Source organism: Aspergillus campestris (assembly GCF_002847485.1).
Source record: "Aspergillus campestris IBT 28561 chromosome Unknown P168scaffold_13, whole genome shotgun sequence".
In the NCBI taxonomy this organism is placed as follows: domain Eukaryota; kingdom Fungi; phylum Ascomycota; class Eurotiomycetes; order Eurotiales; family Aspergillaceae; genus Aspergillus; species Aspergillus campestris.
The window spans coordinates 156,401-184,170 of NW_020194348.1; the positions used below are offsets into that span (position 1 = coordinate 156,401).

The 27,770-nt window shown below is 51.4% G+C and overlaps 12 protein-coding genes across 12 annotated transcripts; 5 read left to right on the forward strand and 7 right to left on the reverse strand.

The window, feature by feature from the left end:
* The first annotated feature begins 36 nt into the window (after positions 1–36).
* P168DRAFT_293163 (putative haloalkanoic acid dehalogenase) lies at positions 37–921 on the forward strand. Its single transcript, XM_024837748.1, has one exon. It carries the CDS (start codon positions 81–83, stop codon positions 789–791), a length of 711 nt encoding a protein of 236 aa, XP_024689313.1. The 5' UTR covers positions 37–80; the 3' UTR covers positions 792–921.
* A 335-nt stretch (positions 922–1,256) lies between these two features.
* On the forward strand, positions 1,257–2,160 carry P168DRAFT_335534 (SDR family NAD(P)-dependent oxidoreductase; the record flags this gene model as incomplete). Its single annotated transcript, XM_024841718.1, has 1 exon — positions 1,257–2,160. The coding sequence occupies one exon, from the start codon at positions 1,257–1,259 to the stop codon at positions 2,127–2,129; it is 873 nt and encodes a 290-aa protein (XP_024689314.1). The 3' UTR covers positions 2,130–2,160.
* Positions 2,161–2,237: 77 nt separating this feature from the next.
* P168DRAFT_313095 (alpha-N-arabinofuranosidase A) lies at positions 2,238–4,534 on the reverse strand (the record flags this gene model as incomplete). Its single annotated transcript, XM_024839631.1, has 8 exons — positions 2,238–2,627; positions 2,686–3,332; positions 3,379–3,411; positions 3,459–3,535; positions 3,586–3,669; positions 3,733–4,243; positions 4,342–4,420; positions 4,469–4,534. The coding sequence occupies 8 exons, from the start codon at positions 4,532–4,534 to the stop codon at positions 2,238–2,240; spliced, it is 1,887 nt and encodes a 628-aa protein (XP_024689315.1).
* A 968-nt stretch (positions 4,535–5,502) lies between these two features.
* P168DRAFT_243412 (cysteine dioxygenase) lies at positions 5,503–6,920 on the reverse strand (the record flags this gene model as incomplete). Its single annotated transcript, XM_024833860.1, has 3 exons — positions 5,503–5,931; positions 5,992–6,333; positions 6,390–6,920. 3 exons carry the CDS (start codon positions 6,918–6,920, stop codon positions 5,503–5,505), a joined length of 1,302 nt encoding a protein of 433 aa, XP_024689316.1.
* A 2,828-nt stretch (positions 6,921–9,748) lies between these two features.
* Positions 9,749–12,254, forward strand: P168DRAFT_243277 (protein kinase family protein; the record flags this gene model as incomplete). The annotated part of the gene is made up of 6 exons (XM_024833850.1): positions 9,749–10,351; positions 10,417–11,372; positions 11,424–11,566; positions 11,627–11,761; positions 11,814–11,862; positions 11,957–12,254. The coding sequence occupies 6 exons, from the start codon at positions 9,749–9,751 to the stop codon at positions 12,252–12,254; spliced, it is 2,184 nt and encodes a 727-aa protein (XP_024689317.1).
* A 557-nt stretch (positions 12,255–12,811) lies between these two features.
* On the reverse strand, positions 12,812–14,088 carry P168DRAFT_243397 (uncharacterized protein; the record flags this gene model as incomplete). Its single annotated transcript, XM_024833858.1, has 4 exons — positions 12,812–13,039; positions 13,115–13,429; positions 13,501–13,793; positions 13,860–14,088. Coding segments are annotated over 4 exons (1,065 nt in total), but the record flags the coding sequence as incomplete, so codon positions are not given.
* A 1,643-nt stretch (positions 14,089–15,731) lies between these two features.
* Positions 15,732–18,002, forward strand: P168DRAFT_275158 (APC family permease; the record flags this gene model as incomplete). Its single annotated transcript, XM_024835472.1, has 8 exons — positions 15,732–15,979; positions 16,045–16,109; positions 16,188–16,616; positions 16,670–16,779; positions 16,834–16,902; positions 16,952–17,057; positions 17,139–17,369; positions 17,428–18,002. 8 exons carry the CDS (start codon positions 15,732–15,734, stop codon positions 18,000–18,002), a joined length of 1,833 nt encoding a protein of 610 aa, XP_024689319.1.
* A 233-nt stretch (positions 18,003–18,235) lies between these two features.
* Positions 18,236–19,663, reverse strand: P168DRAFT_313098 (ketopantoate reductase family protein; the record flags this gene model as incomplete). Its single annotated transcript, XM_024839632.1, has 3 exons — positions 18,236–18,690; positions 18,759–19,417; positions 19,474–19,663. The coding sequence occupies 3 exons, from the start codon at positions 19,661–19,663 to the stop codon at positions 18,553–18,555; spliced, it is 987 nt and encodes a 328-aa protein (XP_024689320.1). The 3' UTR covers positions 18,236–18,552.
* An 891-nt stretch (positions 19,664–20,554) lies between these two features.
* P168DRAFT_275162 (uncharacterized protein) lies at positions 20,555–22,041 on the reverse strand (the record flags this gene model as incomplete). Its single annotated transcript, XM_024835473.1, has 2 exons — positions 20,895–22,041; positions 20,555–20,783 (listed from the first exon to the last, which is right to left on the reverse strand). The coding sequence occupies exons 1-2, from the start codon at positions 21,863–21,865 to the stop codon at positions 20,555–20,557; spliced, it is 1,200 nt and encodes a 399-aa protein (XP_024689321.1). The 5' UTR covers positions 21,866–22,041.
* A 676-nt stretch (positions 22,042–22,717) lies between these two features.
* Positions 22,718–23,971, forward strand: P168DRAFT_307196 (uncharacterized protein). Its single transcript, XM_024839085.1, has 3 exons — positions 22,718–23,049; positions 23,112–23,439; positions 23,499–23,971. Exons 1-3 carry the CDS (start codon positions 22,742–22,744, stop codon positions 23,844–23,846), a joined length of 984 nt encoding a protein of 327 aa, XP_024689322.1. The 5' UTR covers positions 22,718–22,741; the 3' UTR covers positions 23,847–23,971.
* Positions 23,972–24,093: 122 nt separating this feature from the next.
* P168DRAFT_243359 (cytochrome P450) lies at positions 24,094–25,796 on the reverse strand (the record flags this gene model as incomplete). Its single annotated transcript, XM_024833857.1, has 5 exons — positions 24,094–24,262; positions 24,316–24,482; positions 24,542–24,652; positions 24,702–25,537; positions 25,592–25,796. The coding sequence occupies 5 exons, from the start codon at positions 25,794–25,796 to the stop codon at positions 24,094–24,096; spliced, it is 1,488 nt and encodes a 495-aa protein (XP_024689323.1).
* A 675-nt stretch (positions 25,797–26,471) lies between these two features.
* P168DRAFT_284900 (uncharacterized protein) lies at positions 26,472–27,655 on the reverse strand (the record flags this gene model as incomplete). Its single annotated transcript, XM_024836166.1, has 6 exons — positions 26,472–26,516; positions 26,575–26,634; positions 26,996–27,121; positions 27,211–27,227; positions 27,324–27,488; positions 27,526–27,655. 6 exons carry the CDS (start codon positions 27,653–27,655, stop codon positions 26,472–26,474), a joined length of 543 nt encoding a protein of 180 aa, XP_024689324.1.
* Positions 27,656–27,770: the final 115 nt, after the last annotated feature.

Sequence of the window (27,770 nt, forward strand, 5' to 3'; positions counted from 1 at the left end):
CGCAGATCGAATATCGATCAGCGAAAAAACTCATCCCAGATCCTATCCACCACCCAACATACCAAACTTTAACAAACAAAATGTCTCGTCTCACCGACTACCGCCTCCTCACCTTCGACGTGTACGGCACGCTCGTAGACTGGGAAACGGGGATCCTCACCGCACTATCCCCGCTCCTCTCCCGCAGCACCTTGAACTTCACCCGGGAACAAACCCTATCCATCTACCAAGAGCACGAAAGCAAACAGCAAGCACTCACCCCAGACATGGCCTACTCCACCCTCCTAACGACGATTCACCCCGGTCTGGCCAAGTCATTCTCCGCACCGCCCCCAACAGCAGCCGACAGCGCCACGTTCGGGGCCTCCATCGGCACGTGGCCTGCCTTCCCCGACACGGTGGATGCCCTGGGTCGTCTCTCCAAGCGGTACAAGCTAGTTGTGCTGTCTAATGTGGACCGAGCATCGTTCGCGAAGACCAACGCGGGCAGTCTGCAGGGGTTCCCATTCGACCTAATCATCACCGCGGAAGACATCGGGTCCTATAAGCCAGATGTGCGCAACTTCGAGTACATGCTGCGCGCGGTTGAAGAGAAGTTCGGAGTGGCCAAGGGGGAGGTGTTGCAGACGGCGCAGAGCCAGTACCATGATCATCATCCGGCACGGAAGGTAGGAATCAAGTCGCTGTGGATTGAGAGGGAGGGGGCGACGATGGGGAATATGGAAGAGAAGATGTTCGATTGGCGGTTTGGGACGTTACGGGAGATGGCGGATGCGGTGGATGCAGTATAGAGGGCATGTTGCTGTACGCGTTCCGATGTTTCCCTGATGGTCGGCAGGAATAGGGTGATTGTTTTTGGATGTGGATATATCAGTTCTTAAGCCATGGAGAGGAATAGGGTTTGGCTGTATGGTAAAGCATGCATAGCAGGTCTCTTGAGCTTCATTGCGCCCCTCGTCCAATTGTTCCCACTGTACCAATTTACCAGAATGTCGACCAAACGGTAAAGACTGAAGATGTGCGGGACAATACCATGGCAATCTACCAAAGACACACCCACCATGCCCAATATAGCCAATGCCATACCAGGCCCACGATAACCGACAAGTATATCAGCCTCGGGCCGACAAGCGGGGAAATCCGCACCAAACCCCGTATATAGGAGCTCCACTTCCCCACACCCCACCTCCACATCCTCCACTTCAACCAGCAAGGACAAAAGACAAAACGAAACAAAGCCAAGGCCCCAAAACACTATGACAGCAGACGCAAGCACAGCGGAGCCTCCTCCCGCCCGCCCTCAGCGCACTCTAGCCGGCCGCGTCGCAATCGTCACAGGCGCCGGCGCAGTGAGAGACGGGATCGGTAACGGCCGCGCAGCGGCAATCCTCCTCGCAGAAGACCACAGCGCGGTAGTCTGCGTTGACCGCGACCTCGCCCTCGCACAGCGCACCGTCGACATGATCCTGGAGGACAACGCGTCCGCCCAGGCAATGGCCATCCAAGCAGATGTGACAGTGCCTGCAGACTGCGAGAAGGTGGTAGAGACAGCAGTGTCCACCTACGGACGGGTCGATATCCTATTCAACTGCGTAGGGGTGGGCGGCCCAAAGGGCACAGCCGTGGAAGTGGACATTGCTGCGTGGACGGCAGGACTAAACACCAACGTGACGAGCATGGTGCTGATGGCTAAATATGCCATTCCGGTAATGGCGCGCAACGACAACGCGCGGGGGTACCGCGGCAGTATTGTGAACATGGGGTCTGTGGCGGGACTGCAGGGGGGCACGCCGCACTTGCTGTATCCGACGAGTAAGGGGGCGATTGTGAATATGACGCGCGCGCAGGCGGCACAGCATGCGCGAGATGGGGTACGTGTCAACTGTGTTTGTCCCGGGATGGTGTATACGCCGATGATGTATGCGGGGGGTATGAGTGAGGAGGCGAGGCAGGCGAGGCGGAATCGCAGCTTGTTGAAGACGGAAGGGACGGCTTGGGATGTGGGTTGTGCGGTGCGCTTTTTGGCGGGCGATGAGGCGCGCTGGATGACCGGGGTGGTCTTGCCTGTTGATGGGGGGACGACAGCTGCGACGGCGGAGTTACCGAAGGGGTCTAGTGTCAGTGAATAGGCTGGTGGGTTCAAACAGTATAGATGAATGGTTTTCGATCAATATAAATAGTGACATGTCTATCATATGTATGTACAGACTCGTATGTACTCTATCAGATAAAAAGCATCAAGATACGACCAAAACGGCAACGCCCCACGCGGCCATCTTGACTTCATAGATTCCATCCGGATTATCTACTTCCTGCTTCTGCGGAAGAATCTGCACATCGTGCGGCAGGTTGGCCGTCTCCTTGGGGCCCTCAAGTTTATGCAACCTCCCGGACGTCGTTTCTGGCACATTGATCGCGATCGTCTGCTCCTCGTCCCCGTAGTTGGCAAGCTTGACTATGTATGATTCGTCGTTCTTGGACGCACCCCAGTACAGGGGTCCAAAAGGGCTCGTTGTATTGACCGGGAGGATGGTGGAGCCACGGTTAGTCGAGAACATCTGTTGCACGTAGTAGGACGTGGAAAGGGTGAGGGAGCCAGGGCTCGAGTCCAACCCGATCATCGTAGGCTAGTCTGTTAGAACGATATACAATAGCGTCACCAACCCCCGACATAGATGTACTTACCGACCACTGCGTGAAGCCATAGTGCTGCAGCAACGGGGCGTAGGCGGCCATCTTGATGATGTCGCTATTCCGCTCAATACCAATCATATGCGCCGCCTCACTACACGCCATCTGCATGAACGTCCAGAACACGCCATCGGGGTCGGTGAAATTGCGGGCCCCAAACTCGCCGACAATCACAGGCTGGTCCCGAGGCTGGTTGTCCCAGTAGTCAAACATACCCACCAGCTCATCCGGTTTGCGGTAGTAGTGTTGGTCTAGGATGAGAGGCTTCGGGAGTTCCTCGGGTAGACACTCTGGCTTCATCGTGCTGCTGATCAAGACAAGATCGGGGTACTTCTCCCGCAGGATATTGTAAAATCGGGTAAAGCGTTCGGGATTAGTTTCGCATCCACCTGTGTAGTCATCCTCGTTACCGATGCCAACGTACGTCAGTTTCCAAGGCTCTTCGCGGCCGTTCTGAACGCGGAGCTTGCCGTATATGCTATCCGGGGGTCCGGTTAGATACTCGAGTTCGTTCAGTGCGTCTTCAATGTATGGGTCGAGGTCGGGGCCCGAGAGGATCTCATCGTATGATTTCCCGTTCCAGAGGATGAGAAATGGCTCCATACCCATGTCTTCGCACCAGTACATGTACTCGTCGAGGCCTATGGAGTCAGAACCAGGTTCCTGATAGCGAGGAGCAATGCTTACCCAGAGCATCTGTATTGGGGACATGCCACGGGCCTGTCGAGGTTAGCTATTGACGGCGCATCTCATGATAGACAACTTACTTTGCCGTCCAGGACGATCCACCACAGGCCCTATCGTCTCATTCCATTTCCACCGGTTGTTCACTTCCAGACCTTCACTGCGAACTGTCAGCGACTGACCGCGAGGAAAAGTTTGGTTGGGACTTACATATTGTTGCCGCCTGGAAAGCGCAAGAACGATGGACGGAGGTCCTCCACGACTTTGGCGACGTCATCCCGCAAGCCATTTTTGCTATTCTTTATCAGCATCAAGGCAGAGGGGCGCAAAATCAAGGGAGCAAAGAATGAAGCATACCGTGAGTGAAACGTGGGGGGAAACAGCTGAACGAGTCCAAAATTCATTGATCGTCCTGCCACCTTGTACCCATCCACAAGCAACCGCCATTCATTTTCACCATCTGGCGACGCAGTCGAGTTGAAAGTCGTCTCCCACTGCGTAAATTTGTCCGCAGTACTATGAACCGTCAGGTTATGGTTGGCATATACCTCCCCACTCGTAGATCCAACCAGTTGCAACGTGATGTTGCCGTCATAGTCGCCTTTCATCCAGAACTCGCTGGTATAGGTCTCGTTCATCACAGGCACCCCATTATAGCCTTGGTTCGCGAACCCCACAAAGGCAGTTTCCCCCTCAAGCACGGAGAGTCTCAACGATGAGGTGATTGCGTCGCTGACAGGATTGTCCGAGTCTTGGTCGATATCCACATCGCCAATGGGCGCATACGCCAGAAGACCCGGCTCGTCGCCCTGAAAGCCATTGTTTCGGAGCAGTTGGCCGTGGATACCCCCATCGCCTGTTTGATTAGCTCAATGCGACATGTTCACGGTTGATTCACGCATACCCGATTGATCCATTTCCTAAAAATGTCAGCGCCCGAAGTTTTCCTGCAAAAAATACGACAACTCACCTCGAACATGATTCCATACAACAGCGAACTGGACTCGTTTCCGCCACGGTCCCAGACAGTGAGTTCCACGGGGGGCTGGGGAGTATCGCGCGCGTGCAAGTTGGCCCTCCCATTCAAACTAACGCGATGCGACCAAGCCGGGGCACCCGACATGGCCGCGACCATACACAGAAGGTTGAACGCCTTCATATTGGGGGTTTGAACACAGCTATTGATGCCGGCATGTCTACTCACTGGCGAGCTATGTTATACCCTTTATCGGCACACTAGATCAGACATGAGGCTGACAAGGGGTAGGTAACTGAGGACCTACTTCGTCCGTGCACGTTTCGATCGACCACTAGAAGGGGCAGTGGTGGACGAGAACCCACAGTCGCGGTTCTGGATGCGCGTCTATCCCTGACATCATCACCCGCGATCGGATCGGTAGGGGGACCCGACGGCCTCCGTGTTGTATTATCCGCTGGGAATGGATTATTTTTGGACTGATCGTGACTCAAGTTGATGACGAAGGCATGGCGATGTCCCTGAAACCAGATCCTTTTTGGGAGATCGTAATTTGAAAGCTCCACTGGCTCAGACGGTGCTTATAGTAGTGACCCACCGATTCATTCGCCGATAAAGCTTGCTAGGCTGTGTTATGATCGGCATGAGAGTTCGCTCTAAGCACCAAATCTGCGAATAGACGGCACGCGGGATCCGGCAGAGCCTCTGATCACAACAACTGGTCCATTTGATAGAGCTCGGGGAGTTGTTTCCGACGGAGATATGGATGGGTTGATTGCCTACCCTCTACATACAAGTGTCAGTCACGTGATTGTGGTGGTCGTTGATTACGGTCGATCAGTATGAGGCTATGGGCTCCACGTATAGAAGAAAATCATCCTGATCATATTATTTCGAAACCAAAGTTTGTTGTGGTTTCCACAAAATGCCAGTCCCTGAATCGATTGAGTTCATACAGGATATAGACACTTGGTTGGTTGAAAAATATATATTCCTAGGACTCGATAGTATCCAACGTCATCCCGTCCATATGCGCAACAGTTCAGGAAAAGAATAGCATCAGGTATGTTTATCGAAGGACGTAAATTCAACGAGAGCACAGCGACCACAGTGTGAACCAACTAGTAATACCACAAAGTGTGTCAAGTCGCTCAAGCATGTTTCCCCTTCCACTCCTGTCTGAGCTGAGCAACAAGCTTTCCATAAGCCATGTCACTGGTAGGGGTAAATGGTTTCTTGTTGTTGTGCGGATCGAGGTAGTCAAAGTACTCGTAGTGGACCTTATCACTTTGCTCAAACTGGTAACACTGAAGCGTGATACACACGGTCTTTCCAGGGTTCTCCAACTTGTGGATCTGGTACTGCTTCTGGCCCAGCCACGTCACATCGCCCTTTTTCAGTATGACCGAGTTTCCCACTTGTATCGGCTTCCGGTGATCCTGAACGGCATCATACCATGAGCATTGGATACTGCCGTACAGGACCTTGATGACGGCGGACGCCTTGCCGTGGTCGTGAATGGGCGAGGAGTGGCCCGGGGGCCAGATCTCCATGACGTACGGAATACCGGGGGAATTGCCCTGGTCGGGAACGGGTTAGAACTGAAAACGGGGAAGTTGGAAACGCTGTATTAGACTCACTAGGTTGTTGCCGATGGTAATGCGCAAGTACGTCTCATCCTTATCACCAAATTCGTTGTCGTCGGCTTTCTTCTGAAGCATGTCTCCGCAGACCAGCTCCTGATTTTTACAGCTGGCGTCGATCGCATCACCAAGGTCGGGGAAGTCGGGAGACTCGAGCGTGATGTTGTGGCCGGCGACGTTGTGGTAGAGAGTCTGGCAACCAGGGGGGAGGTTGGCAAAAGTTGTGCGAGTATATTTCTCCAGGTCTTCCAGGGAGATCTCCTGGTCTGTCACGACGAGAGGAGGCTTGTCCATAGTGACGGGGAGCGGGTCGTATGCGAGGTCGCCGGTAGGGACACTCTATCCGGGCTGTTACTTACAATTCAATAATTAGATTAAGGGAGAACATGACTTACGTCGCCATCTTGAAACACGTCCGTCGAGGTTAGTGTGTCCATCCAGTTCGGAAACGGCTTGTCGCCATCGAGACCCACATCCAGATACGTCAACGAGAAATTGGTGAGATGTTGTCCGTACCGGAAGCGCTTGTTGCTTCGGTCGACGGAGATCCAATACACGGTGGGATCCTTCTTGGATAGGGTGTTGAGATGAGCGGCGGGTGGCTGCTTAGGGTACACAACACCGGGGACATTTTTGAAACTTTCCGAGTATTTGTTCCTCATCTGCAAGATACAGCTTGATGGGGTAATGGTGAGCTTCAAGGTTGGCTGAGTACCGGGGGACTCGGGATTGACAACAAATTCCAGTAGTGTCATTGTTTTCGACTTGGCTGAGATGGTTCCCAGACCTCCGATATCCATTTCAATGCGGTAAATTGGCTGTTTGGAAGAATACTGTTTCCGTGTTTCCCCCTGGGGCCCTTCCTGTGGCGCCTCCTGCCGAGCAGGAGTCCAGAATGGATTACTGAAATCTTCGGGGGCCGCCATGATGAATGGTTTGGTGTGAGCCTAGATGATTTTGAAGGATACTGGAGAGATAAGGCCTTGTCGAATGTTTTCTTCATCCACGGTACTTCCTCCTCACTTAAATAGATTTGAAGCAGTGGATTCACAGGCCGAGCCTGGCTTGCCCCGCATCAGCTGAAAAAGTCACCGCGTTCATACCGTGCAGCTGAACACTTATGCCTAGTATGACAGTGGCCATTGAAGTCCCGAGTTTGAGTCCTGGAGCGGAAGTACCGTGCACGGCAGGCAGAGCTGAACATGCAAGCCACACCCAACTGCACATCACGGTCCGACCATGGTCGACATCATGGGAGAACACTTCATCATTGCAGAAACCTTGGCACATGTTGCAGAAATGCTCGATGGGGGCCACCTCGCTATTTGTAGCTGGAGGTAGAGGGGCTGGCTGAAATCCGAGTCGAGTGGGGTAGAATACAATGTACCGGTGACATGGTGCCTGTTTATTTGTTCACCCCATCGGTGGCGGATGCAGGCAGGGGTTGCGCGGATGTCCCTGTTCCTCATCCTGCATGTATACTGCAAGCTGCGGGTACTCTGCACCACATCAAAGGATAGCAAATACATGAAATCGTCACGCCCTTACCCATTATGCAAATGGCGGGCAGGATGAAAAAGTCGCGCAATATCATATGATCCGAACAGCCCAAAGATGTATGTGTCATGGATATGACGCTTTGCCAAACGCCATCCGTTGATAGGCAGAATCTGGCTTTAGGCGGATGATGGAAAGACAGTTCCATCACAACCGCCCAGACAATAAGCTCCAAAGGCTGACGCCGTTCCATCCAGACATTGATTCCTGGCTAGTGGAAGTCATCCGAAGCCACTGTCGAAACTTTGTCCTTTGGGGCCAAAAACACCACCGCATTTTGTACCTCCGATTCGAGCCCGGGATAGTCCCCTCGAGCGCCACGATCATAGGTGTCATTGATTGATTGAATCCTACCATATGTTAGCGGGGGACCTTGGGCTCAACTCCCATGAGAATGGTCGAAATCGTACGGATTCTTCATTTCTATATTAATCGCAGATACTAACCACCCAACAGCACGAGAAAGGTACGAGTACCAATAAACAGTCAGGTGGTAGTATTCGTGTCTGATCTCACCGGGCGTAAAGGATTCCGAAACTATCACTAGCTCGTGGCCCGAGCATGTATCAGAATACTAGTACGAGAATGTCAGCCCATGGGACGAACGTTCTTTCAACTCCCGTCTTTACCTTGACAACTCGTGCCACGACTTGACCAGTATCTGCAGCTGCCTGGAAAGTTGACAGTCAGAAAGCCGATCCATCTCCGAGGGAAACAATCGATCCTCACCACTAATCTAAGTCTCGTCTCGGGTTTCAACCCAGACTGCAGCAACCTCACTGCCAGCGACCCCAACACCCCTGTAAAATTCTACTTGAAGAACCCCGGTCGGACAATACTGAGTATACCAAGCGAACTGTTAGCATCGCAGGCTGCATACGCGACACGAAAAGGCGGCTTATCCCCAAGGCAGATCACAGTCCCCCGCGGCGTGGGCGTATCGCGTTACGCGGCCTTTTGCTCCCCCCGAAAGCCTTAGCTGATCATCGTATTTAGTTCCAGACGGAAGGGCCGATGAATATACAAACGCATTGACGCCGTATTTGCAGGCGACATCTAACCATCTACCAGCGTCAAAGTCCGCGATAGAGCTTAGCCTTTAGCATGATGACGTTACCTTGCCCTGTGCTTCGTCCTCGTCTGCATCCTGTCTCAGTCCTGAAAAAGCGAGGACCATAAACACGCTCTAGGTTCCGTTATCCTGACCGTCGGGAGTATCGTGGCGCGCCTGGCGAAAAACCCGCACAATGGAGGACAGATCGTCAAGATCCCCTTCAGCTAAAATGACATGTCTCCCTGCAGCAAGGCGCTGTGACGACGAGCTAGAAGTGGTTCGTGTCAGGGCGAGGGCGTGATATTGGTCGAGTACGTGGACCTGGGAACCCAGGTAAAATACACCAGCACAAACCTGAGATATTAGACCACTATTCTCTCGACCTCCTAACACGTTTACAGGATACAATAAGCGATAGACTTCCACGATCAACGCTCCCCAGGAGGTGGAATGTACACGTTTCGGGGCAAGTTGATCCGCCCGAGAGGGGACCACCCCAAGGCGGTGGTAGCATCGGTCAATGAAGTCACGTTTTAGCGCCCGTGCCCATGACTTGGAGCCTTAGGCTTGACGCCGTGACTGACGGTAACCTTAATTGGAAAAGTTCGAGGTGGAGAAGATGGCGCGATCCCCTCTTTACGGTTTACAGCCCAGCATGTTCATGATCTGTTGAGCGGCGCGTCTACGGAGTGGGTCGAACGGACAACAGCGAGATAAGGTTCAATCCAAAGACCGGCCATCACATCAACCCATTTTTGCTCAGCATCCACCGTATTTACTGTGATGACTATTACAACCGATAAGACTAGTGTAAGTACCGTCAAATTCACCAAGGCTCTGGGTCGTTCAGCCAGGCTATTGGGTTGGGGACAGGGCTAAACTCCAATGAGAGAATGACGTGGCACGGCCTGGTCTTGTCCAGAGAGCGGCTTTGCTAGGCTACCGATAAGGACTCGAGCCTTGGATAGTGTTCTCCACATTGTCCTTCATGCAAGCCCCATGGCAGGGTGGACTAGACTGTTTTTCCAAATCTCGCAGTCAATCCCCCCCTGCTTTGTTGTTCCTGTGTCCCTAAACACGCTCCCCAGGCCATTTCTCATTCTCAGAGTCGGCGTCAGATCGATTATCTACCTGACTCACAGCATGGCACTTTCGGCTTGCCAAAGAGCACGTGAAGAGATTTCCCAATGCTCAGCCCATGCAAAATCGGCATTCTTTCCAGAGGGGACACCAGTGCGGTACTTCCCCCTGAGTAAGATCCGCAGAGTATTTGGGATAGATGAGTGCCTAAAGAAAGTGTTCCTGTGCCAGTGTAAAGATTGTACCCGAGATTCCGCCCGCACCTTGGGAGAGAGGGAGGTTCTCTTCGACGCCGCCGATCTGGAGCCCTACATGAGAATCTATGCATTGCTCATCTGGCACCGTCGGTCGGGGTTGATTCAGTTGTTCCGAAGTGAGCGAGTCAACCTCAACGGCAAAACGTTCCTTAACGACCAGAACCTGCTCTTTTTGCGAGACTTTGGCGTTGCGGCGCATGAATGCATCCGAGACGGGATCCTACGAGATCAGTATAGCTTTCAAGTGAGGGCCGTGCAAAAATGCCGCCAATTGACGACCATCTCTCCCTTGGAGGTCTTGCCAATAGTTGAGGATGAGAAACATAGGGGAGAAGGGGCATTTGGCGAGGTGTTCGCATTTTGCATACCCTACGATGAATACCGTGGAAAATCATTGCGTGATTATAATGTTCGTATACTACTCTGCCCCGTGTCCGTGAGCCGCGACACCTTTACTAACCCAAATGTATCTAGATCGTGAGATTTGCGCGGAAGATCTTTCGCACCAGAGATGACACCGATGGACTCATAGAATTCTTCAACCTGCTACACGTCGATCGAATACGTCACGAGCACCTGATGCCCGCCCTCGGGGCATTCACACACGGAAACTACTTCTTCATCCTCTTCGAAGAAGCCACAGAAACACTGGGAGAATACTTGCAAAGCGATGGTCAGAGGTTCACCCCAAGGGAGTTATGGAAACAAGTCCACGGCGTATCAGAGGGGCTAGCACACTTGCATGGCATAGGAAACAATCAATTCGCATATCATCGGGATCTGAAACCCGAAAATATCTTGATTGTTCGTGATGTGATGAAGATCGCAGATTTCGGTCTGGCCCAGTTCCAAGACCGATCGGCACACACACTATCCGACTATCCCGGTCGGGATCCGGGTCACAGTGAGATCTATAAGGCTCCGGAAAATAGCGACAGAACCTATACGCGTGCGATGGATGTGTGGTCCCTTGGCGCAATCATCTCCGAAATTGCTACCTTCGATTTGCAAAAGAAGGAAGGCATTGACCGATATCGCAGTGAGCGGTTACAGGATATAGAAGAGGGAGGATGGTGTTGGTTATCTTCCAAACGATTTCACAATAATGGCCGGATGAAAGAGTCGGTGCGACAGAAACACCGAGAGTTGAGAGACAGGGTCGACCAGAGTAGACAAAGCCAAAACCGGGCTGAGCTTCACCCCTTTCAGCAACATTTCTTCACGGATTCATTTTTTGGGTTGATGGAAGAGATGCTTTGGGATGGGAACGAACCATGCCCCTCCGAAACCATCGCTTCACGTTTATATGAGCTTTATTGTCAGGCGGCCAACGAGGCGGAAGACAGTACCAAGCCTTTGGTGATGGACATGGCAATGGCCATGCCAGCGGCGTTGCGGCCCTATGGCAGAGTATATCCCAATTGCAGACTGTAAGTGGTACCCCCCGCGCCAGCACCAAGCCAATTTTAAACTCTGTCTAGGCAAGGATACTATGGGGACCAAGAAGTTGAATGTGGGCTGCTTTTGAGGGCGCCGGATCGCAACCAATCCACCGACTCCCTCCTGATCCATCGCTGGACGTATGACCCTGTGAGGAGGGGGATAGATGACGTTCGAGAATCTTGTAGGTTGCCCTTCGGACATGGCATCATTCTGTCGGAATTTTTCTAACAACCAAATCTAGTCATGCGAATTGGCCAGGACATTCCAAGCGTGAGGCCCGACTATGCGGTAAACATGCCCCAGGAACGGAGCATTCAGGTCACATTAATCCAAGCAGACCGTCGCTCGGACAGCTACAGATTTCCTAATCCTCGAGGTCGGTTATATCGCATGTGAATGTGGCGGATTGTTTGCTGACACTTATCCAGATGCCTTGAATCTACAGGCTGCAATGACGGATCAACACACATATCAATCGTAGGTCCAAAGTGCACCGCCGATAGTGGACCGTACTGGCTAACCCGTGGCGTAGCCACCTCTACCACCTGCATCATTTTGAACTAGTCAGGAGTCGCCTCGAGCGCCTGTTCTCGAAGCCTGGAGTAGAGGTCAACAATGCCGTGGCTCAGCTATGGTCGGAGGGGCCTCTGCCAGACCAACGGGCACATTGGCCTCGTTTAAATTGGCCGCTTACGCCGCGGATGCATGTGGCGATCCTACACATGGACACGCAGATGCTATTCCTTATTAAAGGTCAGGACCTCCCTTACATTTGCGCTACCAGTGTCTTTGGTGTCAATATACGGCATACGGTGGTTCGTTCGCTTGCAATACCAGCAATCGCAAGGCTTACCTCTTACGCGCAGTGAAATCCGAGCCAGCTATCTCTCGCGACACGACCGAGCCAGGTGGAAACAAAATATTGTTGGAAAAGGTGGAGGTCGGTGAGATCGTCCTCAACCCCGGCATACCGATGGATATATTTTCCCCACCCGTCCGTTATTATACATACAAAGAGGCAAGATTAACGCTGGGGGAGACTCGCGGTGCACCGTTGCAACCGACACCAGGAAGAACGGGTATCGATTCAAGTCAAACAGCAGAGGAAAACGCCAACAAGTTCCAGAAGGACTTCACCTCGTTCCAGGAAGTATGGCAGGACCTATACGAGCAAGAATGCCGCGTAGAAAGTACAATAGTTCAGTAAACAGACTTCATATCTTGACCATATCGGATGCAAGAGTAGGCGGGTACGACGGTGCGTTTGACTTGATACGTCGCTGCCAACAGTACCACGCCGCAACAGTAACTCCTGAACTACAAGCCACCATGAGGATATATATCCAAAAGTTGGTGGCGATTATAATCCTCCCTCCCGCGAAGGCGAAGAAGTTCATCCCAAACATTGTCTAAATCATATTAGCGATCACCACGCGAAGCTAGTCAGTAGGGTTCCTACCGCTAAGAATGTTGCGGGGAGGAATATCGCAGATATGAAGCTGATCGAGGACATGACCCTTGTGTCTCTCGTAGCCTGGTACGTCAGTCCCGCTATGAGCCTGTTTTCGTCGGCGCTGATCTCGGCCAGTCGTGCCATCCGATTATTCAACATCTTGCTGCTTTCATTGGTCCTAGATTCGAGCATGCTTTGAATCTGTTTGCTTCATGTTAATACATGTAGAATATCTTGGTACACTGGACTGGCAATTGTGGGATTTGAAAGACTTACCAACCCCTGGATTCCGCGACCACGGTCCATCATGGAATTCAGGCGGCTGCTGTGTGTGTTACTGCACAAGATGAATGTTTGTATCGTCGAACCGAGGTCATCAAATGCGTCCGACAGCCTGCGTGGCGAATGAGACTTTACACGCAGCGTCCAGGCTTTCATTCGTTCGGCCACCGCTACATTCAGACTGATGATCTGGAGAAGCCTTCGCATCTTAGCGGTCAACGCCCGGAGGCTCCGTATGTCAGAGAAGTCAACATCCAGGTCATCCTCGCCCCGCGGCCCACTGACTCTCGTGTGAAAGCCTTGATCGGACTAACTGCTCGTCAGTCTCATGCTCACTGTTCTCGAGTCACCTCTGCTTGAGTCGTGGGGGATAAACTGACCAGTCTGGAGAATGTATCTTCCAGGTAGACCAGGTAATCACGCCACCCGTCCAATGCGGTCTGGAGGATGACGCCGTGTATCTTGAATTGCAACGTATCATGTGTATCTAAGGGATGTGAGAAACATCTTTTCAGACGGTTTTCTAGAGGGGCTGACGATTGTATAAAGACCCACTTGGCCTTCTGTGCCCGGGCGTCGAATGCGTGATAGACTCCGGTCTCACGTAGCGAATAGGGATCCTTTGGGAATGTTCTCATGTGAGGAGCCGCGTATTTGATATTATAACCGATATCTTTTACCCTCGTGGGGTCGTCAGAGGGACACGAATATCACCGGTTTCATCAGGGGAGCTGCATACCATAAGAACACATGGGACCCATAGGGCCAGGGGAAGGTAGACTTGTTACGACGGGCCGACAGTGGGAGCAAAAAGAACTGAACGACTCCTCGATCGGCCCAATCTTTTCGCCAAAAAGGAACAGGATCTCGAGGAATTCCGGATGGACTTGCAGGCCCGTGAATAGTTCCCGTAGAATCGTCTCCGATACCTGCAAGCGACCCCAAGAATAACTCTGATGGAGCAAGCTCGTCAATGTCAGGATGTTGTCTTTATGTCAACGGAACGCGCTCAATACAAGATACAGTCCGGGTATTCCCGTTCAAAGGACGCTCGGAGTTGTGCACTCGAGCCGATGATCCCATTTTCGACGTCCCTGAGTCCGTCTATATTTACTTTGTGTTAACCATCATCCCAGCCTCCCAAGTATTGTATGTTCTATCATTGGAAACTGACCTCGCCGAACAGACCCCAGCTCGATAGTCCGCACTTCACTTTCATGAGGTTCAACAAACAGCCTCTTTCCTACCAGCGACAGCCGTTCATCATAGCTTTTTGTACACACTTCCACCGGGGACAGTGGTAGATTCTGTGGGTAGGACTCCCAGCCATCAAAGGAATTATCTTGCTTTGCCATAGTCAATAAAATTGGCGTTGCTATCTACACCAAAGAATATCACCAAAGAACGGGCTATGATATATGTACCATGTAGGATGGAATCTGTCCTCAGTGAGATCAACAACAAGGCTGTGTCTCCCTGGGAAGTGGCCCCGCTCAGGCTCTGACACGTTTGAAAATTTCTTATCTCCATGTCGCCTCACTCTGTATTTTTTTAACCACAATTGGTAGAGATCAGCGCGCGAATCCTATCGAGTTGTAGGCTTGTAGGCTAGTTGATTGGCAGGCTTGGACAAGGGAGGGAGTGCGCAGCCCTTCCCCATTCAGCGCTTGTTAAACATATTCTGAAGTTCCTTTTTCTCCTCCTAAAACCATCACAAGGTTAGTATTCGTCATGACTCGTGATCACAATATTTCCAACGCGATACGGACCTCGCTCAATCGCCGGGGGATTTCGACCTTCCAGCTCTGTTGAATCTCGTCGGGTGCCTAATTTGGACCACATGAATGAGTATATACGTGTCTTGGGGGCTCTTTACCTTCACCGCTACAGGAATCAATCACCTACAGTGACGTGAAATTTGTCGGCGCCAAATTTGCGTTTCAAATATTCGCCAAGGGTTCCCACCTCGATGTAGCGCCCCGGGATGATCTCGACCGTCATGGTGGCGAGAGTGTCGTTGGGAGGAGTGGCAATGTAGTAGGATGAGGCTTTGACTTGAGTCCACCTGGGGTCATGGAAGGGGTACGATGTCTATGCCCCCACAGCCCATCCGATGGTGTTGGATATTTATCCCCAGCATAGCCCCACACATATGCGCCAAAGAGCCTCCTCCCCCTCCAGCCTCGTTGAAGCCATCCTTGTTGAACGCTTCTGGGCACCTAGGACATTGGGCACACACTTGCGCCTAATACCTTCGTCGACCCGCGTGCCTTGTTGATCCTCGTGGCTTGTCCACAGTCTCCACTCAGCCGTGTCGGCTCTGGCAAAGATCACCGGAGGAGAGAGGCTAATCACAGTAGGGTGAGGCACACTGTTCCTCGCTACTAACACACCCGTTCCGAGAGGATCGTCGTGTCATTTGTGGTTCTTATCTTGTCCGGGTCTTCTCTGCAACCCTTCCCTTTTTCTCGGGTTCTATCAAAACAGGCCTGGTCCAGACGACGTACACGGCTATAGTTCATCTGTGAATTTAATCCAAATCTACTTAAATCGTGAAACGGTCGTTCTTGATAATTGATCCATGTTGGTATCTAGCTACTAACCGCAACAAATGAGTGCGGACACTATCGAGATGGCCCCGTTGCCAACACAACATGACCAGCCCAATGCGAATACTCGACCTGCCAGGAAATGGAAACAGCAACGAGAGCTAAACACCATCGACGTGGCCTGTCTTATCATTAATAAAATGATTGGAGGCGGCATCTTCGTGTCATCCAGTCACGTCGTGTTATTAACAGGCAATAAGCTTGTCGCGCTTTGTCTATGGGTCTTCGGCGGCATCTATTCCTTCTGCAGGTAATCTTGCATGTTTGATAGTTCCCCACAACTAGCAACGCGCCAACCAACTCATCCCACAATAGCATGTACGTATATCTGGAATACGGCCTGGCCTGGCCGTACAATGGCGGTGAATTTCTCTACGTAAGTCCCCCAACCGACGAATATCTCCGCGGATCGGTCGCCGGCCTCACGGCTCACGCACCTAAACGCGTTGTCCAGTTAGCCAAGATCTTCCCCGTCCCTCCGATGGTCTTTGCCAGCGCGTTTGCCTGGTTTTTCGTCCTCTTCGCGACCACGACCAACAATTCCATCACCTTCGCAAAGTACATCAACCCCAACGACATCGAGCATCCCGACGAATGGATGGTCAAATTCATCGCGTGCGTGGCAGTTCTGGCCGTGGCCTGTCTCCACTATCGGATGGTCAATATTGGAATCCAGGCAAATAACTTCCTTGCCGCGTACAAGGTGATCTTCTTGGGAGTGCTAGGGGTGGCCGGCTTGATTGCGACATGCCGCAATGGAGCGCGGGGCGAATTAGCCGGGCTGAATGATTATGTGTCCACCCATTCCGCGGGGCGGCTGTCAAAAGGGAATGTGACGCTGGCGATCTTGCAGGTGCTGTACAGCTACCATGGTTGGGAAAATGCGAGTTCGTAGTCCTCCTCGCCACCATGCCGGCGGAACGACTAATCGAATGTACAGACTATGTCACGTCGGAGATCAAAGGAAATGACAAGGCAAGGCTGAAGCGAGGGGCGCTGATTGCTGTTGGCGTGGTCAACTGCCTTTATATATTGTTCAACCTATCGGCGGTATGTTCTGTTCGCCCCGATCTTCGCTGGCCAACCTTCGCTCATCGGATTTAGTATTTCCTCCTAGATTGGAATGTGATTATAGATTCACCGGATCTCTTCCCAGTCAAGTTTGCGGAATTGGTATATTCGCAACCCCGTCAACGGTGGTACGCTTCTCTAACCGATCCAGGCCTTTGGTAGCAAGCAATGGTCAGCGACGAAGCAGGCGATCTGCATCTGCATTGCTCTCTCGGCTCTGGGTAATCTCACTGGTGTCATCTTCACAAACGCGCGCGGTACATAGAGCCCCCTGGCCCCGAGCAGACGCAGCAGAGCGTTCCCCGAGTGAAAGTACACCGGCTAACAAAAAGATTCAGTGGCCCGAGATATCGCACGCTACCGCCTCATTCCGTTCTACAAGTTCTTTGGCACCAGCTCCCGCTGGGGCCGAAGGGAGGGCGACGGCCTCGGAACACCCTCTGGGGGGCTTGCCCTCCATGCTCTGGTTACATGTCTCTACGTCGCATCCATCCCAGGAATCGCCACACATGGCGAAGGCCAGCGCTTTGTTTTGACATTATACACGTACGGCCACTCTGTCGTCACCTGTAAGCAGCCGTCTTTGGATCGTCTCTCCCACTCGAGCCGCCATGCTGACGATTCCAGTCGTTCTCGGGATTGGACTCCCTTTTCTTCCGCTACGCATGAACCAGTATAACACCCAAGTCGCCGACCCAAGGGGCGTCCAACAGAAAGGGAACTGGACCTACCAAGTTCTCAGAAATTGCGCTGCGCGGTACGGCGTCATCGCGTTCTTCACAGTCGTCAACGGCTTCCTCATTGGCATGCCGCTCGGACAAGGGCGGACCAAGAAACGAAGCGACCGCGAAATCTCATCATGGGTGAGCGGCGTAACTGTGCTTTCAGTCTTTGGCTTCGGACAACTGGTCGCGCTGTATATCATCTGCTTTGTCCGGGTGCTCTACTTCCGGCAATGCGCCACGTTACAACGATCGGAACGGGGCAGGGTATTGTACGTGCCCCATAGTAATCGCATGTGGGTGGTAGAATATCCCAATCTCACTCGACGGGGCGCTTGGAAGGAGGCTTTCACACCTTTATCGTGGACTGAAATTAAGGCCCGGTTGGTTGACAACGCGGAGGCTACCTCGGCTGCCAATTGTAGAGAAACATATATTGCGAGGGTGAACAGCAATGAATCAATCGATCACTCGTCATAATGCAAGGTACCGCACCGACCGTCTCTATCATGTAATATTATAAATAGTATTGTTGTTGGGCTCACGTGTCGCTAGGGCTAGGGACGGTTAGGGGGTTGGCTATTTTGATACTCCTGTATACACCAAGTACCATTATCCATTAACACGAACTCAGCCACACAAATCCCCATGATACCATATTTCCCCCCGGTCTATTCTCAAGCTCCAGTGAAAACAGTCCACCAGGAGCGCCCCATGCAGTGTCCAGCAGAATTTGGTTCGTGAGATCGGTTTGAGACCCTTGGTGTGTGTCACAGGTGTCGTGACCTAAATTCGGACCTCAAGAGGATGGACAATTTCGGGCAGATCTATGATGCCGCTTACTACTTTCACTACGGGGGAGAAAACGTACATTACAAGAAAGAAGCCACTGCCGTATGCCTTGCCTTCGGGCCACTTCCTTATGAATCTTAATGTGAACACTTTCCAAGAAGGGGAGTGGGACGCCTCTATCCCAGAAGGTGAGACCCTAATCTCGAAGGCCGCAAACACGAGTTTCCACTCACCAACCCTAGTTTCCCTTCTTCAGGCGTAGCTGTACCCCGCAGCAGAGATGATACAGCATCGACAACATCGGGGCTGCGATACCCAATGCTTCGGCCTCCCGGACAACCTCGCCTAATATATTCTCATGCTCAATCAAATTCCCCTAGACTCAATTAGCAACGCAGTAACTTAAATATACCAAATAGATAAATAGAGAGAGGGAGAACTAACCTTCCGTACATCCACCAGCATACTCGGCGAAATCTTCTTGTCCACCGGATTACTAGCGATCGTTCTAGGTATAATGTGCTCCGGCAGAAGATATCCCTTAGCCGCAGCAACAGCGACCACCTCTTTCATAGCCGGAACAACGAGCGCATCCAAGCTTCGCCCATCCGTCTGTAGAGACCCAGTGTCAAGCCCCGTTAGCGCGCAGATCGGGTTCAACGTAGCGTTATAGACAAGCTTGGTCCACCGATCCAACCCCACATTTGGCTCGTGGCGACAAACGGTCTTGCCCCCAGCGGAATAGATCCGGACGAAGTGCTCCGCTGCGGCAGTGAGCTCGGTGGGGTCAATCGTTGGGTGGTTGAAGGCGCCGATGTTGAGATTGTCAGACTGCTTGTGCTGGATGACGCCCTTGGCGATCTCGTGGGCGTCGGTGCGACTGACGCCGGAGAGGACGATATTGCTGGGGAACCTGGCCTGCACTGGGCGTTCGATGTTGAGTCCGTTTTGAATGAGGACGATCACTGTGTGTCCGGGCGTAACGGCTGGGCCCATGATGTCCGACAGTTGGGGTGTGCTGTCGGCGATGTTCTTGGTGCAACACACGATGTAGTCGAAGCGCGTGGCAGGGTCAGCGCTTGTATCCGGTACGGAATTCAGAACTACAGGTCGACATCAGACTTTATTGATATTCAACGGGTACGTCGCTGGAGTATACCAGCAGCCGGCCTCCAGTTCTCGAGGACGCCATGATCACACGAATCGATGCGAAACCCAGCAGCCTGGACCGCCGCGTAGTTGCTCCGCAAAACAACCGACACGTCTGCCTGTTGACCGGTTTGCAGATTGAGGGCTGCGACTGTCCCGATTCCGCCGCAGCCGATTAATAGCACGCGAGATTTTGCCATTGTTTTATTACCGGGAAAATCTTCACCGCGGGGTCCATGTGGGGAGGTGCCATTTATAGCGCGGACGAAGTGATGATCGGGCTCGGGATGCCTTCCGAGATTATCGGCGGGAAGAGCCAATGAGCGTGTTGCGAGCAATGTCTATAAGGTTGGTTTCTCTTCGACTACAAGATTCTTGCATTAGACGTGAATTTACCATGGACTTTTGCGCGATTGACCGGTCCCTTCCTGAAATTAATAAAGCTGTAATGGGCCCGGGGGCTTCTTGAAATAACGTCGACTGCTAGATGCTTTCGGTAATATATAAACCTTGTACCTGTGAGAATTATTTTCTAAATATCATCACCAAAGCTTCGGTCAAGGTTGGGAAGCGATCTTACCATACCAGGACTATACTAACTGTAATCGTCTATTCATTTTATTCATAATTCATCACCTGTTTCTTGTCTATCGAACACTTTCAGTATTCAGTTATGCTACTGAATTATAGTGGATCTCATCATGTTTTTACAACATTACTTAAGAATTGCTCAGAATTTTATTGTCCTGTCACCTTTCTCCGTTTATGGTACAGGCTATAAGCATTGCTTTTCGTAATTGTGGCAGCGCGCCAAACACCCTTGAACATGGAGCGAGCTGTGTCCATTGAACCCAGTAAAGTAGCTCATAGCTTTAAGCCAAAATACTGGGTAACATGGCTAAAAATTGTAGCCCATGTTAGCCACCTGCACACATTTTCACATTGGGATCCTGATCTGGGCTAGGACGGTGCCAGCGGGGATACCAGTCATATCAAGCCTAATCAATTGCCCATTGAGTATTTTGATGCAGTGGCCAAGACAGAACAAGTTAACAAGGCACATGTTGTACTGCATAATACAATCAGACGCTCTATTCTGAAGAGGGTGCCCCGGCCAAACTCATCGCACGCCGCATGATTCCACATAGGTTGGCCAAGATACTCTCCCTCCCACTTCTTTGGCTTATGTCGAACCAGGGCGTAGAGCTGACATATAGCATATGTCTCGGTGTCGTCACCTCAAAGTCAAGTAGGTAATCGTCACTTATGTCCATCTGGAGAAAGCACATGTAGTGCTGGGTGGCATTAATAACAATGACGCTGCTTCAATAGTCAGCTGGTAATTCAAGGAAGGCAGGCCCCTGAGGGATTTATCCAAAGTCTCAAGTATTTGCGATACATGGATATGGTCCAACCTACTTGTGTAGTGACCGATCGGGTCTGTTGGATAGTCTGGTAGCTAAGGCCTCGCACACCATCTGTGCCAAATTCCTGTCTGAAATGATTGGTCTACCCTCCTCCAGGCATTGAAACTGCGTCTTCGCCTCCACGAGTGCTACGTGCTTCTTTGCAAGCACAACCCCCCCATATGGCTTTTTCTGTCTCAAACAAAGGCCACCGTCATCAATCGCGATGATCTGCTTTCGTTCAGCGGGTGTCGTAGCAGCGATTCTGCTCTTAGCATCCCGAAACTCGACAACAACTGGCAGGGATGGCGAGTCTTGCGGCGGGGCAAAATAGAGAATGTGTCGAATTACGCAAGACGCGAGTCGCAGTGTGTCATCTTCTACTGTCATGCTTGCGAAATGTGCATCGGAATCGATATAGCCAATAGACGAGACTTTTGACCCGTCAGGTGACCCGTTATAAAAGCCTTCCTGTGGTGGGCTGCTCGAACCAACTCGCATCCCGCTGGAGTCTTGAAAGTCTGGCTGGAAAGTATCGCGCTTCAGACGCTTTGACTGCCGTAGCTCATCCTCATTTACATTTCCAATTTCATTTCTTTCCGGTGTAGAGGGTATATCTGCGGTGTGTCGATCCGTGCTCCCTTTGAACATTGCCATTGCCGCCCATGTTTGCGCTAGAGTGATGCCACAGTCAGATTTACGCACCAAAGAGTGTTCTCTTTGGGCCATTTGTGTTGCGGTGGGACCCTCTAAAAACGCTCTGATCTCCATCGATTCTGGGTGCAGGTCAGAGGATTTTGCGTAGTCTGATAGTATCGGAAGCAAACGGCGCTGTGGTTCTCGCCGTATTACACGACATGCAAGTAGATGTAACCGTCCCCAATAACTAGCGGATGCGTTAGGTAGCTGGCAGAAGTTTACCCCATTTTCGGCTTGGAAACGAGCCTTAAAAGCGGACTCTGAGATGACACTGCTGAAATAGGGAGTGGGAGCCATAGTGATTGATGCAGTGTTGGTCACAGCAAGCCCGATCAAATTGCCGATCAAATATTATGACGCGGTAGCTAAGATATACCAAAGTAAAAAGATGGAAGATATCCAAACGACGCTGTGTATACAGACAAACAATATAGGGGATCTGCCATCGCTGCCCAACGGTTGCCCCACCACAAGGTGTGGAAAGGCCGATGAAATGGTTGGAAATAATGATGAACTTGATAAATCTGACAGTCATGAAAGAAATGCCAAATAGATTAACATTGCAGAGACAAGGGAAAATATGAATCATGTGAGAAGGCCGTGTGAATTAGCTGATATGATCACTAATAAGTTATCATTCACTCTCTTCCACACAAGGGAAGTTCAAGCTACATGATCAAGCCTACAGACAAGCTGGTTCATGGAACATATGAAATAGTCACTGCAAGTAAAACTGGACTAGCCTTCTTTTTAAGGTCACCACCTGCGTATATCATTGAGAAGAATATTAAAAGAATGGATTCTTCTTCCTGTCTTGTTCTAGACAAGCCAACCTAACTTGTCTCAGGCACTAGTGTCATTCCCTGAATAGCTGCATCTAGTGATGATCAATAGCTATTATATCTGCACATGCTGGTCAATACTCAAAAGTGTCTGATGATGAATTTGACATCATATGTAAACACGTAACCTGAAAACTTCAAAAGATTTATGCGAGGATTTTATAGCAAAATAGGAAAGTGCAACTAGAGATGTGACCACCTGACTAAGCGTGCATGAAACGTCACGTGGTAGACGAGGGCGGTCAGAGATTAATGCCTGGCTTATCGGTGAACACGCGCTCCTCTTCTCAGTCCTGAGAACATTTACGCCACGCATGCCATCGATGTTATAATGACGGCGGATTTTGCGCCGGGTTCGTTTTGCGATATCGTGCGCCAAAACAATGGTTTTCTTGTGAGCCCTCTTCAATGGACGTCGCGCCATCTCGAGCTAGTGGGGTGTCGATTCGAAGAGGTCGCAACGACTCCTTCGGACACTAAATCGGATCAACGCGACAACGGGGATGGCATTGGGCGGACGTCTCATCCCAAGGCCGCAGCTGATGCGGAGACACTCGCTATGGATATCTTCGCCATCATAAAGCGCGAGTGTCTTATCAGGATTTTAGTAGGGAGAGAAAAACCCTTTGCACGCCATAGGTAAGCACTCCTATGCATTGTATAGTCACTCCTGGTATAATTGACTAACAGCTCGGTGGCAGCAAAGGGCCGTCCTTCTACTTCCATGGTGGGCCTGTCCACCGACCTAGGTATATCGTCTTCCATAGCAATGCGAATGGCACTCCCCCACCAATACCAGTAGGATACGTACACTACACAGACGTCAACGGGGATCGCAGACGACAGTTCGAGCCCTGCCCCGGGCCAAATGGCACGCTGAACTGGATCGGCGGCGCGATTTGTAACAAACGTCTGGCCCAGACCAGCCCACAGGACTGGACCGAAGATCCCTATTTCGTGTGTCACTTGTTGGCACTTGCCCAGCACCAGGATCGTACGCTGAATCTGACCAAGCCAACCACTTACACTGTATGTCTCGTCAATCGCGTTAGCTACTATCTCCATTCAAATCGCTAATCTGTCTCTAGTCACGTCTTCTCGTTACTAACGTTTTAAATCGGGAATACATCGTGTTCTATGAGGCTGGAATTACCACCGAGCTATTGGATGTGCTGAGAGATCCGACGCATGCCAATACTTCCGTGGAATGGCCCACTGTCAGGAGGATAAAACTCCCATACAAGCCTTATGACACCTTCGCTGCGCGGCTCACCTCCATACTAGTGGCGTCTAGTCCCGCCAGCCTGAACAATTCCTTCGACCTCGATGGTGGGGATTGTTTCGCCAGGAACTGTAGGAAACGAGCACACGTGCCGGAAGACAACCAACCAGCCACGGTCAGACACATTTCAAAACGGCGAGCAACGAGGCGATAAACAGACTAGGGCACGCCAATCACCGCCATATATCACAGGTGGGGTATTGTGATGGAAGAGTTGCCACAGCACTTTACGACTAGATGAATGTTTTGTATCTGTATGACACGAGTAATGACTAGATTGAATTAATGAGATACCTTGTTCGTGACCCCGAATGTAGCACCCGTTCACCCAACCAATATACCACCATCGACTAACACATTCCGACAGCAAATCAAGCACAGCCTAAATCCCAACGATTACTTCAATAAGCCTTAGCTACCTTGGCCAGGATCTTCATGTCTCCGTTTCTCGTATAGCCGATCGCAAAATCTTTGATAACGCGCACGTCTTCATACGTGGTGTCATACATCTCGAAGTCGAAGCGGCGGACTAACTCGGCAAAGGTCATGTACAATTCCATATACGCGAGACTGGAAGGGTTAGAACGCGGACACGGGGCAATCTATGAGGGAACAAGACTTACTTCATTCCAATACAAGCTCTGCTGCCCCGAGTGAACGTAGCGAGATACTTGGTCAGATTGAAGTTCCGCTCCGAGGCCTCGATCCACCGTTGAGGGTAAAATCGATCTGGATCGGGGAAAAGAGTTGGGTCGCGATGGATGATGTAGGTGGAGCTTGACATGGACGTCTACTCTAACCGTTAGCAGATTATTCTTCGTCGTTGACAAGCGCGACATGACTACTTACCCCCGGCGCAATCGCAATGTCCTTGTACATGAGGGTTTCAGTAGGCGCCGACCTCGGTAAGCGAGCCGTCAGACCGATACTAACTCGGAGCGCTTCGTTGATGAACGCAGTCTGGTACACTTAGTAGAGGGCCGCACGGTAGGTTAGGAGGCAGACTCACCAGAAGGGGCAGCTTTTCCAGTTCCGTCCAGCTCTTCGCGCCAGATTGTCTCAACTCCTCCCGCAATTTCTCCCTAAACTCCTTATCCTGCGATAGATGGAAGGTGCCCACGCTGAGCACACGCCCCGTTGTCTCTGTCCCGGCCATGAGAACGACAAGCCCCTCCTGCTGCAGCCGCGCCAGCGATCTCTCCGCAGCCGGCAAGGACGGATCCGCCAGCTTGCTGAAGATGTTTCGACCGACGCCCTTGCCGAGGCCCGGGCGCATGCTGTCAGCCGAGTGCTCGAAGATAGACTTCTGGAAGTCGAAGAGGATGGCCTTGCCCGGCATGACCCAGCACATAACGGAGGGCGGTAACGACAATATAGCGCTCATGACCCAGCCGAAGAAGCGCGAAAAATGCCACATGGTTGTGAGCTCGCCCACCGTGACTCGAATGTCGGAGCGGAAGGTCTTGTCGTCAAGGAAGCCCCAGTTTTTGCCGTAGGAGTAGTAGGTGATGACGTCGGCTGTGAGGGCCGCGAAGGCGTCGTCGAGTTGGACGACCTTGTCTTCGCGGCGGAACTCCTCAAATCGTTCCATCAAGTGATTGATCTTGGTCTCGACGAGCGACTCTAGCTCGAGAACACGCTTCTTCGAGAAAAAGCTGTTCAGGATGTTCCGGCGGAAGCGGTGATGGTCGTGGCCCACCGTGCTCACCATCGAGTGGGGGGCCGCGAACCCGTTGACGACCCAGGGATCCTTATCTCGACGGTGCGAGCTATGGGCATAGATCTGATCGTAAAAATGAGGGTCACTGACGTGAATCTCGTGGGGGTTGATGCGGATAATGGGGCCTAGTCATCAGAACCGGTTAGTTCTATCCAGGGACGGTCCATGGACACACCTACCATATGTCTGATGCAACTTCTCGATCTGAAAGATGTAGCGTCCTCCGAGAACAACATCGTAGTAGAATTCGTAGAGATAGGAAGCAGCCGCAAGGGTAGGGCCTGGGACCTTGCGGAGGGGATGAAAGAAGACTCGATAAACCGCCCTTGCGAACAAGAACGTGCCGAGGCCGATGGCCGCGATCCACACGCGCGGGATGTCCATTATCAGTGGCTTTTTTTCTCGATGTGATGTCCCTTGTCTCGGAAACGCACATGGCAGAATAACGTGGTATATATATACCACCTCATCGAGGCTCTCAATGAGGGGAAACATGCCCCGCTCCTCCTAGCAGTTCCCCGACAAAGAGCAGCGCTATCGCGTGTACCCCGTCCAAGCCAATGGCGAAGACCAGCCCATCTCCATCGCTTAGTTCATGGGACCTCTCTTGTACTAGCGACGACTCCGTATCCATCTATACGATGGAATTGTTCTAGGACAGAAATGGTATATCACATCTGCATACCCCTCAGGCCCAGACCGGTTTGACAGGTGCGGATGCGGGTCCGGGCCGCTGTGGGGAATAACGGGGCGGACGGGGTGTTTACCCTTTGCGGATGTAGTATCCCTCGGCATGCAGAAATAGAAGTATGAGAGGTTCTGGTTCGTCAAGAATCGGCAGTCCAGGTTTTTTTAGCTTGTTCTACTTGCTTCGCATGGCTGGTGGAGGGAGCCCTGTTAAAATTGCGGATTCGTCACTGATTTGCTGTTACTTCCAATCAGGGGCATTCTATCGATGTTTGTTTTTATTACTATGGCTGCGTGTGATGCGTGGAGACTGATAGACAATATAAGTGGACAAGCCGGGCACAGGATTAAACTAACGTAGTTGGCAAAGATTTACCCCAGAAGTCCATCTTCATCCAGAGGGAAATTAGGGCTTGGCTGGTATCGTGACCGTAGTAGTTTGGTTCGATTTGACTACTCGGGCTGAAAGACTTACTTTTGTCACCTTGTCCGTATGTCTTGTCTCCTTTGCTCTTTTTCCCCCGAGTAGGATGATCTGAATTTCGTCAGCAGCCCTTAACTCTGCCAGACGCTAATCACATATGAATGCAGCTAGTCGGAGCCAAGCATGGCCGTTGACAGCAGACGATGAGCTCTGATCTGCAGAATTAGATTTCCCCTCACCTCTCTAACGAATCACATTCCATGTGAATAGTGACAGCCAGCCCTAACGCAGCAAAAACAACAAGGATGAAACAGGATTCTGCAGGCTGTCATATGCTCCTACCATATACAGTAAAATAAACAGCCAGTATCTTGCCTTATCACACATTCCACCTTTCATCGGTCAATACGAAGGGCACCATCCCATTCCACTTTTCCGAAAATATGCAGGCTTTTCGAACCAATGCACATACCCTGCCTGCAGCGCAGGTGTGGGTTCCTACAGAGTCCAATACACGCGGTGGTCGACCGCAACAGGCAGCAAGCTTGGCCAAGGGTTCAGGCGCACAGCATTCACTTTCCTGGTCATGGAGATGGAACTAATTATCTAGAGTAAATATTGCGCATCAACAGTCCAGAACAACCACAGAAAGCATTGCCACTAGTATATCATGTATGCTCCACACACCTCCTCACAAAGTGGACCTACTCCATCAATTCAAGATAGCTCCATGCTATCGGACTCCAACTGAGGCCGAAATCCATCACAATGATATGTGGTGACTGCACATATGCAAATACCCCATAGACGATCTCCGGCAGCTCCGTAACTGAACTCCACCACTGGAAGAGCCTCCGAACAAAGCCGTGAGAGGGGTAGAGATGGTGCCTCGTGGTGGGTCATGCGCGACCAGGTTCTGCAGATAGCGATGAAGCATCCCATATCACCGTAGAAAAACGAGGTGGCTGTTTTCAGGCTGGTAGGATTGAGCGATTTATTTACTGTCTTGCTGGGAAAGAAGTTGGAACATAAAGGTTCGTCTCGTCATGTGAGCAGGGGCGTTACGGGGATGGATGCCCGTCTGTAGCGGCCATCGGAAAAGATTTGCGAGCTCAGCTAAATTGTATGGCATGTCATCGTGGATCCAATCGCGTTTGAAGGGCGTTGTTTCTGATGGTGGGGCAAAGAAAGTAGGACATACAGTAGGGTCAGTGTGTGAAGTGGTGTGGATATATATATTTGGTACA